General features: G+C 36.3%; 1 protein-coding gene across 1 annotated transcript in view; it reads left to right on the forward strand.

Moving 5' to 3' along the window:
- The window catches only part of LOC126779858 (uncharacterized), a 28,188-nt gene that overhangs the window by 13,061 nt on the left and 2,426 nt on the right, over positions 1-12,701 (forward strand). Inside the window, exons 3-11 of the mRNA XM_050503976.1 lie at positions 2,568-2,643; positions 3,293-3,423; positions 3,824-3,878; positions 4,557-4,774; positions 5,168-5,364; positions 5,661-5,811; positions 9,896-9,988; positions 10,336-10,447; positions 11,491-11,666. Coding sequence (XP_050359933.1) covers positions 2,568-2,643; positions 3,293-3,423; positions 3,824-3,878; positions 4,557-4,774; positions 5,168-5,364; positions 5,661-5,811; positions 9,896-9,988; positions 10,336-10,447; positions 11,491-11,666 — 1,209 coding nt within the window. The remainder of the gene's footprint in view (positions 1-2,567; positions 2,644-3,292; positions 3,424-3,823; positions 3,879-4,556; positions 4,775-5,167; positions 5,365-5,660; positions 5,812-9,895; positions 9,989-10,335; positions 10,448-11,490; positions 11,667-12,701) is intronic.

Consider the following 12,701-nt stretch of genomic DNA (forward strand, 5'->3'; position numbering starts at 1 on the left):
ATTATCTACAAACCAAAATTAGCTACAATACTCTAATAGCTCTATATATCGGGACGTCGGGAAGCCGGGCAATCGCATCTAATTGTTGATTCGTGAACTCGTTAGCACGAGAATCCATGATGGGCGTTATGTTCAGGAAACTTTAAAATAAGAAGACTACAACGTTGATTTCTGTTATTATTTTAATTACAAACACTTCAATTTCTTATACAATAAGGGATTACACTAATAATTAGCGATTTAGAACCAATGGGTTTGCGAATGATCACCGCGTACAACCGCTGTCAACCAGTCCATGATTGTCATGACGTTCGTCAAACGCAACTCCATTCGGTGTTATCCGCCCTAATAATACTAAAGAGAATAATTTACTAACGATAAAAAAATAACAAAGTGAATTATAACTCTCAAAATTAACTGATTTTCATTATTTAATAATGTCACGCGCCGACATCACAGTTACCCCTTCCCCGACGCAGACGCTCACTAAGAACGGATTTAACGCAAATCCTATCCAAAATACATTTTTCTTCTTACCAACCCGTCCGAAGCAAAAACGATTAACTAATTTTATAATAAAAGCGAACACCGTGGGGTAAGATGATATGATGATGAAAGGATGTATTGAATGTATAATTACATTAATTAAATATTAATTGTAATTTATTTGTCGGCAAACTATTGAAGTTTATTCCGGCTCCATCTACATTCTCTGTAGAATGTACATTCCGAAATGTTAGTAACTTTAAGTGTTAACAGTAACAGCATGTTAATGTTCCACTGCTGGGCTAAGGCCTTCTCTCCCTTTTGAGGAGAAGGTTTGCAACTTATTCCACCACGCTACTCCAATACGGGTTGGTAGAATACACATGTGGCAGAATTTCAATGTAATTAGACACATGCAGGTTTTCCTCACGATGTTTACCTTCACCGTCAAGCACGAGATGAATTATAAACGCAAATTACGAACATGAAAATTCAGTGGTTTTGCCCGGGTTTGAACACACGATCATCGGTTGAGATTCACGTGTTCTAACCACTAGGACATGTAAAATGACCATCGAAAAGTTCTCGTCAGGTTTTAGTTATTAATTTGTCCACCTGATGGTAAATCATCACCCATAGAAATTGTCGCTGTAATATTAATAACCATTTCTTACATCATCAATGCGCCATCAACCTTGGGAACTAAGAGGTTATAACCCCACTGTAGTTACACTGGCTCACTCACCCTTCAAACCGGAACACAACAATACTAAGTATTGTTGTTTTGAGGTAGAATATCTGATGAGTGGGTACCCAGACGAGCTTTCACAGTCTTATCACCAAGTAAAACTGCTTCTAAAATCTACATACCACCTGGTAACGGGATTAAAATCCAAAACCGGTTAAGATCTTATTTTAATAATAATATCCTGGGACATTTTTCACACACGGCCATCTGATCCCAAATTAAGCTTGTACAGAGCTTGTGCTATGGAAACCAGACAACTGATATACTACATATACTACTTTTCTTATGTAAATACATACTTATATAGATAATTACACCCAGACTCAGGACAGACAGACATGTTCATGCACACAAATATCTGTCCTGGGTGGGAATCGAACCCATAACCTTTGGCGTGAAAGGCAAGTATCTAACAACCACGCCAACCGGCTCGTCATCATTATAACCATTAGTGATTTAGATTCGCCTTAAAAATAAAACTAAAATAGATCAATTAAATCGCTTAGGTAATTAATTTTATATAAACTAGATATTCAACCCCGAATTCAATCAATTATCTATATTTAAACATATTTAACAAGCGATCGTTTGGCTTGAATTCAATACAAAAAAAAAAAAATTGGCAACGCTTAGTGAAATATTTAGTACATAATCAGAGCTTGGTATAACCAGTCGCATCTTATGTGAGTATTTATGTATTCAACCCTTGCCCGTGTTGTGTATGTGTGTTTCGACTAGTGGATAGTATAGGGCGTAAGGTGTGCTTTTGTGACGTCCTTGACTAAACCTAAGAGACATAAAATCTTAGACGCTAAAACTATATACTTATGGAGATATGTAATTACACACTTAGATATAATTTGCATACTTGTGCGAATGCGACGGCGATATATTCACACGCGAGTGACAGAGACAGGTTATGATAGTTCAACGTGCAATTCTTCTTGCTCTGCGTAGTAACATAATACCAATTTTGATGGTGTTCCAGCCAATAATAGCGTCAGTAAGCTTCAGGTGAAAAATGCCATTTATTGATTCTAATCTTTAACTGATGCCTGAAAGAAAATATAACATAATATAATATTATATATATATATTAAAAAAACCTATTTTCGTTCGCGGCTTCGCCCGCTTGTTACGGGGAGGGGGGCAGATATTAGGTAAAAACCAATGGCCTTCCTTGGGGTTCAAACTTACTTCAAAACTTTCATCAAAATCGGTCGGTTCGGATTTAGCCGTGAAAGCGCAACAGGCAGACAGATTACTAGCATATTTTGAATAAAGACTTTTTTTTTTCTAGGACATTTTTTGCTTGAAACGGAGTTTATAGAAGATACAAAGAAGGTTCTACGAAATGGATCAGACGTGTTTAGCTAATCAGATCATGAAAGCAGTGGATAGCATGATCGGTATGTTATAAAATACTACATCACTTAACCTGTTGTTCTAGTTAGATTAGAAGACCAGAACAAAAAGTCCTGGGCTCAAAAAACAGTTATTAGGTTATTCTGTTGAGAAATTATCTGGTCCAACCTGGAGTCTGGAAGTTGAAAGTGTGTACCGTGTCTCGGAAAGCACGTACAGTAATTGGTCCTGCGCTGGAAATTTACGGTCCGATCAGACCATGAAAATGCACTTGTGTGCAAGATTCGAGTATTAACATCATTCCTGCATTGAGAAAAGCCGTCGTGACCAAAATCTTTGATGAAAACATCGTCGATTATTTATTTGTAAGGGTTTCTGCAGGTCGTCTAAATTCACTCATCAGCTCTTTTAAAAGGTATCAACAATTGGCATCTATTTCAAAAAATTCTAGAATTGACTTTTTTAAGGAAAGGTTGCGCAAGCCAGTCTGGGTAGGTACCACGCGTCACTCTACCGCTAAATAGAACATACATACATAGTATTGTTGTTTTCCAGTTTGAAGGGTGAGTGAGCCAGTGTAATTACAGGCACGAGGGATATGACTGAGTTCCCTATGTTACTATTACGCCTAATACAATTTATTGTTCTAAACTAATTTTATTATTATTGTATATACATATTATATACTTTCAGATCCAAATGCGAGTCTGGAACAGCAAGTAGCACAGATGAAAGCACAACTAGCAGCTCTGTCGCAGCTTCCCAATCTCATTCAACAGAAAGTGGATGCTGTGAGCCGGCAGATCAGTCAAATTAGCCAAATGGTGATTATTTATTATTTCTTCTTAAAAATAAAGATAAACGTATCTTATTATATTATTATAACTACTGTTTGCCCAGTCAATGCCATAATTGTGTTTCAAATTTTTTTTTATACACTTTCGTCCAAAGAGCTCACAACACCGCTATTATCACGAACTCACTTCATTGCTCAACTGTGAAATGTTGATAACCGACTTATAGTGATATACTATTTTGATTCATGTATTCTTGAAATGTTATAATTATAAAGGTCAATGTCGCATATCACTTGCTGACATATCACGACCGTTTTATGGTATGAGATTCGAATTTGCTCTTCCAGAACAGCTGTAAATTTACTTGAATTATTTCATTGTTCTTAATTAGTTTAAGACCAATTGTATAGTGACGTATGGTTTGCAGGAATACAAAGAAGTTCGTCAAGAGAAATATCTGGAAATTAATAAAACACCTCAAGGTGAGTGATAAACTGGTAAACAAATTGATGGTAAGTCTTTGTGCAAGTCCAAGGTAGGTACCACCCACTCATCAGATATTCTATAGTGACAGCTACAATATGCCAGGCCTGGTGTCCACGGATAATCGTTAACAATAGTGTATAGTATATTATTGTTATTATTAGACTTTAGTCTTTGTATATAGACCAATACAATATTCATGTGCCACTTGATGGTAAGTCACCAACGCCCATAGACATTGGGATTGTGAGAAATGTTAACCATCGCTTATATCGCCAATGCGCCGCCAACCTTGGGGACTAAGATGTTATGTCCCTTGTGCCTGTAATTACACTGGCTCACTCCCCCTTCAAACCGGAACACAACAATACTAAGTACTGTTGTTTTGCGGTAGATTATCTGATGACTGGGTGGTATCTACCCAGACGAGCACGCACTAAGCCCTACCACCAGTAAATATCATATATATGTACATATATAGTATATACATATATATATGATGTATATTATGATGTATATTTGAGCCGGTTGGCGTGGTTGGTAGAACACTTGCCTTTCACGCCGATGGTTGTGTTGGCTATTCAACCTTACGCTATAGCCTAGGAGGTCGGAGTGGAAAAATTAGACTATTTATATTATATGATAAAACAAAACAAAAAACATTTTCATTTTTCTAGAAAGAATTGTTCAATTCGAGAAACATCCAGAAAGTCACAGACAATCGGTTGAAATAACAGAGATTGATGTACCAGAGAATGAGTCGACAGGACAGAGAGGTGGAAAGATGCAAATAAGAGTGACCAAACCGAGTTTAACAGAAGATGAGGTAGCGCTCATGAAGAGAGAAGAAGTGAAGAGAATGCTGGAGAGTAAGATGAAGAAAGAGCACAATAAGGTATGTTTGTTTTTTTATGTACCACCAAACTTGGGAACTAAAATGTTATGTCCCGCGTGTCTGAAGTTACACTGGCTCACTCTTCAAAAATGCTTTTTGGCTGTAAAATTATTTATTAAATACTTGATTGTCCGACCCTTATACTTGATTGTTAGAGTTACCAACGGCTTTACGTGCTTATCGTGGCATGACAGAAAAACCCAACATCTTTTTAATGGCTCAACCCAGGGATTAAGCACACGTCAGGACCTTGGGATCTGTTCATATCCACTAGACCAATAAGGCTGTTTGCTTACATAGATAAATATTTATACTAATAAACTAATAATGTGTCATCTTCAATTTGACTTAAGTTAAAGTACGTATAAGAGCGAAATAATTATGTATTTATAGGAATTTATCCATCAAATAAAGGAACAACAACCACAGATCCAAAACAAACCAACACCTATGTTCGGACCTGCCCCTCCAGAAAGACCGCTCATCCTGCCTGGTGGAAGGAAATGGAAAAAATCCAGGGAATACGATGAGGAGCTGATCCAGGAGACATTGACCGCACAAGCGGAAGTCATAAAAGGAAATGCGATTGGGTATTTATTGTATTATCTACTTATTTATATAAATATTTTTTATATACATTCATTAAAAAGATATAATGACGATGACGTAGACGTGTGACGTCTTAATGCTAAAACAGCTTTGACTGATGAGTATCTTGTTTGTGATTTCGTTTATAATAATATCATTTATTTATTGTTTATCAACATTGTCATAAACATAGCGGCAAGTCGTTTGACGTAACAATTATTATTATTTTATTTTTTTCGATCACTTGACACGAAAGAATATTTTACAGCCCAACATTTTAATTTTTTTTTTTTCGTAGAGTGAATTTCATGAAATACCAGAAACCGCCCAAAGGCCTCGACCACTTGCAACATTCTGAAGTCTACAAAGCGATACACAATATGGACGAAGCGCGTCCGAAGAGAGTTGCTATGTTGATGCCTTCCATCGCTGAAGCTGATTATAGAGAGGTAAGAAAAAAAACAATATGTCTCATGGGATTTAACAAGCGAATTTTAATATCGTGTATTAAAATCTTGACAATCAAAAGCGGTTTTATGCCTAGGCCTACAAGACACTGGCCAAAAATAATATATTGTTACTCTAAACGCTTCGGAATGGGGAAGGTTATTGTCAAACCAAAGTGCCTAGAGGCATTGGATTTCTAAGTCCGGGCCTGACAAATAATGCGTTAACTTAACGTGCTCAGTATTTATAATAATTCATCTCATACTTGCCGAAGTACAGTGAAGAGGAAAATCGTGATGAAGTTTTGCATATAAGTTATCTACTAACCCGATCTGTTAATCCGTAATAAGATCCAAGTTTTAGCCTTAATGGAAGATTTAAAAGAAGAGACCTTGGCCTGCCAATAAAAAAAACTGTCTTCGTTTACTTGTCAAAACATATTATGTCAATAAATAATGGGATTTCAAAACACAATTTGGTCTACCTATTCCATTTTCTTATTATTTATACTCAATAACCCATACTACCTAATAATAAATAAATCAGTTTTACATTTAAATACATTAAAAATAAATCAAAAATTTACTTTACTTTACTTTTAAAAATGTATTAACTTTTTTTTATTCCAGAGAGCTCGTTCTATGTCACCATGCCCGAATGGACGGTAATGACATTTTAAACTTCAGAACCAAATCTATAATAGATAAAAAATACGATTTACAAAAAGACCAATATAATGATAAATAATACTCTAAATTTACTTAATGTATTCAATAATAAATAAATACTTCTACTTATACTAATTGTTACTTAGCTAATTATTACGATATTGTTATTCTTATTATAAATAAATAAAACTATGAACGTAAAAACTTTGTTTTTTTTTTTTTATTTATTACGTAGCGTATACTCAAAAATATATTATTCTGTATAATATGGACATCCTTTTTTATATATTGCTTGTATCTTTGCACATAAAACTTAAAAATAAAACATATTAGTCAATAGTCAGTATTATATGTATGGTAATAAAATAAAAAGTTAATATTTATTGAATATCATGCAAGATATATTTAATTGTTTATCCTTCGTAAATGCTTTTTAATTCTTACTTCCGAGTGCTTTCCTTCTTGCTCGGATACTAGATTCCAAATCAGTGGTGTTTTGTAATAACGATTCATTCATTTTATCACTTTTAATGTATTAAAAGTTGTTACTATAATCATTTACTTTATTATATTTTATTAATTATAAGTGTTGAAAATTTGCTAAGAAAGTAAATTCCCTATTTTTTTTGCAAGCAACCATTAATTAATTTTATGATCCCAGTCCGACGTAAATGTATGTAATACGATAAATGTATTACATATATTTTACTCTTAATAGTAATTTTTCTTTGTATATTATTTATAGTAAATAATGGATTATTATAAAAATGTTAAGGGGGCAGATACACTATCAAGAAGCAACACTTGTAATCGCTGTCGCCCGTCACACGCTCAGCTGTCACTGTCAGTCAAATTGATAGCATTGCGGAAGCCGGTTGTATGTACATTTTTTGTAAAGAAATTACATTTTCATTCTAGAAATTACGCGATAAGTCGCAATCAAGTGTTTATATATATATATATATATATATACAACAAGCATGTTAACATCTAAGGTGAGTTAATAAATCTAAAATTATATTTGTTTTTTAATAAGCAGCTTTTGTTTAAACTTATAATGCCCTTTGCCTTGGCCTTTGTATAATTAAAAAAATATATATATACAAGACAATTTTATTAGGTTACTCCAGGTAAACTTGAAATATTTTAAAAGAAAAACTAATAACATACAGATTATCATGTTATTATTATTAACATATACCTTCTCTCTCTAAATTTTAGCTTTAATTTAAAATGCCTAAAACATACAAAATTAAAAAAAAATAATAAAACAAATATGTGCGATTTGTTTATTAATCAATAAAATATAATAATAACTATTTTATTGCAAAATTTTTATCTTTCATTGCCTTTTTAAATATAACTTTTAATTTATTGTTAATTATTTTGTTATAAAGCTTGTAAAACAAAATATTTTATTTTTTGTTGTTATAGGTTTGTATAAATATTTGTTTGTCCTTAAAATATTGTGAATTATGTATGAAAATTAATAAGTCACATAGCATCTGACTTAAGTTGATAAATTGGTCCTGTAACAAAACATTTTTTTCTTTAATAAAACACATTAATCCAAAAACCATTTAAATATTAGCTAATGACTTGCGTGTTTCTGGTAGAAATTTTCTTAACAACAAAAAATATATTTTTGTAAATAGAATTTCAATAATCTAATTAAAAGAAGAGAAATCTTTTATTACAGTAACAGCCTGTTAATGTCCCACTGCTGGGCTAAGGCCTCCTCTCCCTTTTGAGGAGAAGGTTGTGGAGCTTATTCCACCACGCTGATCCAATGCGGGTTGGTAGAATACACATGGGGCAGAATTTCAATGAAATTAGACACATGCATGTTTCCTCACTATGTTTTCCTTCACCGTTAAGCACGAGATGAATTATAATCACAAATTAAGCACATGAAAATACAGTGGTGCTTGCCCGGGTTTGAACCCACAATCATCGGTTAAGATTCACGCGTTCTAACCACTGGGCCATCTCGGCTTTTGTCATCTTTTATTACCACATACTAAATACTATGTACAAATAATGTTGGCATTATATCTTTTAAGTGGATTTACATTGTTAATAACAAGTAATTTTATGCTTATGTCATTTTGTTATCGTAGGCATAAGAAATGATAAAATATATGTCAAGTCATTATATATATATATATAGATAACAAAGTTTTTGGTTATTTTATTTATTATTTTATGTTAGTAAATGGTTTTTGATGTATAGTTTGAGATAAATAATGAATTTTTTTTTTTTAATAGAATAGGAAGGTAGACGAGCATATGGGCCACCTGATGGTAAGTGGTCACCAAACTCCCTTTGATATTGGCATTGTAAGAAATGTCAACCATCGCTCATAGCCAATGCGCCACCAACCTTGGGAACTAAGACTTTATGTCCCTTGTGCCTGTAATTACACTGGCTCACTCACCCTTCAAACCGGAACACAACAATATCAAGTATTGCTGTTTTGCGGTAGAATATCTGATGAGTGGGTGGTACCTACCCAGACGAGCTTGCACAAAGCCCTACCACCAGTAAATATAGATTAGAATAAACAATAAATTGAAAATTAATTTTAAATAACCAATTCTTGTATCTATAATATATCTAGGATATATTGGAAACGGCTCTAACAATTTGACTAAATTCGCACCTGTACAAAGCCCTACCACCTGGAAATAACGTGTACCATATTGCTTATGGTCCCAATCCCTAAGAGCCTGGTCACGTACCATAAAAGGTTATTATTGAATTTTTATATTTCTATGTAAGTTTTGGCATGAAGTTACTTATCCCCTTGTCGAATGAGAGCTGGACCTACATAAGACTTCGCCCATCTCGACGCAACACCTTTCCTATGGCATGTGCCTCAGAAAACAGGTTAACCCGTTGGTCCTGCGCCTGAGCTGTTTCCGGTTGTGTAGGATTGACGTCCCATCGGATTATGAGAGTGAGGGAAGAGAGAGTGCACCTGTGTTTGCGCTCACACTTGTGCATGAAATACCTCCTGCGCAGTTGGCTAATCTCTCTTGAGATTGGCCACCATGGCGGAAATCGGTCTGGAGGACATTATTATTATTATTTAATAAATTTTTGGATAAAATCAATTAAAATATTTATTACACTTTTTAATACTTTACCCTTTATAATTGTTAGATCCAGTCGATGAACGATAATTTAGGGTTGAATTTTAAGAACGTGCAATGTTTAGACACATTTCGTTACCTGAAAGAGAATACGTGAATTATGAATTTTAATAATGTAATTAATTTTTGTTTCATTTGCTCGCATTTTCATAAGTCCACAAGTAAATAACTTGTGGACTTTATTGGTCAATGTTTTAATTTTATGTTATTATTTTTTCTGTTTCTTACCTAAATAAAATACGTTTTTTATGTATTGTTTAAGTTGGAAGTGTTGGTGGATTTTGGCGCGAATCCAGACGAGAATGTCGTCAATAAAACTCTTAAATATTTAAACGAACAAGATGGCGTGAAACAGGTAACGTAATTTTTTTTTTTTTTTATAATATTTTGTTTAAAAATATTGCTATGATTAATAAAATTTCTTAATTTATATTTTTGGAAGTTCTAGTATGTTCTCGAAGTCTTTTGATTTTGAGAATGGCAACGTACATGTATATATACTAATATTATAAAGTTGAATAGATTATTTGTGTTGAAAAAATATTTTATAAAAAAAGTCGTTAATTAAGAAAGTGGTTTAGCCGTGAAAGCTTAACAGATAGACAGAGTTACTTTCGCATTTATAATATTATTGTAGAAGAATTACGGACGTATTTCGACCAATGGGCTAATTATATGTTTAAATATTGTAAATATATTCAGGCGGTATTCAAAGATGGCGCTGTTATGGTAGAAACTACGCTGCCGAGTTCCGTTATCCTGGACATGGTGACGAGGACATCTGGCAGAAGATCAGTTCTGCAGGGATTTGGGGGTAAGATGAAACAAAGACAGATTGAGTTATTTATTTATAATATTAGTATATTTAGCGTTAAGACTATTAATACTTAAAAAAACAACTCACTCCAAAATAAACATTTACAATATAACTAATATTCTAGATAGGTACTAAAAATTAACTTAATCTTTATTTAACGTCTGTGCGATATGATCGTCGCAAGCCGAGCCTAAAAACTAGCGCCTGGCGCTGTCTCCGCTCGCCCGCTTGCCTTCTCTTCATCTCGAGCCAAAATCACGCCACCTTGAGGTCACAGTTAAAAACACGACCCCCCTTGATCCTATCCTTCAGCTGTATATATTATAATCAGTGTTTTTTATCCATTATATAAATTCAGCTTAAGGTAATTATTAAGTCAAAATATACTTGCGGGATCCTACTTTGTTGGATTACAATTCTGTAAAGTTACAATCCAGTTTTTTATTGGTGGTAGAGCTTTGTGCGAACTCGTCTGAGTAAGTACCACTCACTCATCAGGTATTTTACCGCAAAACAGCCGTACTATTATTGAGTTCTGGTTCGAAGGGTGAGTGAGCCAGTGTAATTACAGGCACAAGGGACATAACATCTTAGTTCTCAAGGTTGGTGGCGCGTTGGCGATGTAAGCGATGGTTAACAGTTTTACAATGCCAATGTCTATAGGCATTGGTGACTTAACATCAGGTGGCCCATATGCTCGTTCGCCTATATAACATAAAAAAAAGTTAGTACCGAATATTAAAGCTGCTACATTCATTACTTTAATTTTAAATCATTACGATAAACGCGCACATATCCCTCCTATCCCAATCTGCGTGTGCGCACACAATTTTGCACGATAATATGCCTTATTGTCATTCATCATGCCTGTATCTCGTTACGGATTAGAGAGTGCACCTGTGTTTGCGCACACACTTGTGCACTATAATATCTCCTGCGCAGTTGCCTAACCTCTCTTGAGATTGGCTGCCGTGGCCGAAATCGGTCTGGAGGACTATTATTATTATATCTCATTAAAATTGTATATAACTACCGCGTAGACACTCAGTCGGCGGTGGCGATGATATCCAGCCAGCGATGCTGCAAACAGCAGGTGTTAGGCGTGATAAGGTTCCAGCAGAACGATGGCGGGCCCCTCGTGGGCGACGGCAGCGTGGACGGTCTCGCGCCCGGCCCGCACGGTCTGCACGTCCACGACGCTGGTGATCTAAGCTTGGCAAGTTCCTATCTAAATTATTTATTTTATTTAAAGTATTAAAGTATTAATGTCCCACTCCTGGGCTGAGACCTCCTCTCCCTTTTGAGGAGAAGGTTTGGAGCTTATTCCACCACGCTGCTCCAATGCGGGTTGGTAGAATACACATGTGGCATGTGTCTAATTTCAATGAAATTAGACACATGCAGGTTTCCTCACGATTTTTTCCGTTAACACGAGATAAATTAAAGACATGAAACCGGGTTATGTGGGATTCTTACTCACTAAAACCACTGCGATGGCCGTCCTCAGCACGGATCGGAGACGCTGCGGGATCGTGTTGATATAACGCATCCGCGGCCTCTTCCGTGCTTTGCTCCACTCGTGGCTCAGCGGAGCTCTCATCAGGGGGCGAATTTCGCCCCCCCCCCCCCCCCGCACTCCTCGCTAGTGCGTACGGCAGCGCGAGGCCATCACGGCTGCCGTCCTCCACAGGGCCGTCTGAAATAGGACACGCGAGGCCCCCACCTCACGCATCCACGGCCCCAGGGTTAAGCCCTATCTTTTAAGCCTCAGCGTCTGGGCTATGGGAGGGCCGAGACGACGCCGTCGTCGTCTCCGCCGAGCAGGATCGGCCCTTTCCCGTTCCCGCTCTGCCGTCTCCTTCTGAACCATGACGGTCTCACAGAAGGAGGCTACGGCCCTCCACGCCGATTCCCTGCGAAGCATCGCCGACACGATTGCTCGCAGGGACAGGTCTTGTCCGACTTCACGGACCAGGATCTCCCTCTCCGCACTTTACGCGGGGCACACTTCAATCGTGTGCTGAGCGGTGTCCCGGTCCGCGCCACAGTGGTGACACATCGCTGTCGAATCGCGTCCGATCTTACACAGGTATTCTCCAAAACAACCGTGACCGGTCATTACCTGCGTAAGTCGGAAGGTGACTCGTCGCTTTCGCCTCATCCAGGCTTCGGAGGCTACGTCGCGACGTAACGCGAGGAAACGACGCGTTTGCGTATGTACCGTTCTTCACAGAGACGGTCGCGCCACGTC

This window comes from Nymphalis io, chromosome 30, assembly GCF_905147045.1.
Source record: "Nymphalis io chromosome 30, ilAglIoxx1.1, whole genome shotgun sequence".
In the NCBI taxonomy this organism is placed as follows: Eukaryota; Metazoa; Arthropoda; class Insecta; order Lepidoptera; family Nymphalidae; genus Nymphalis; species Nymphalis io.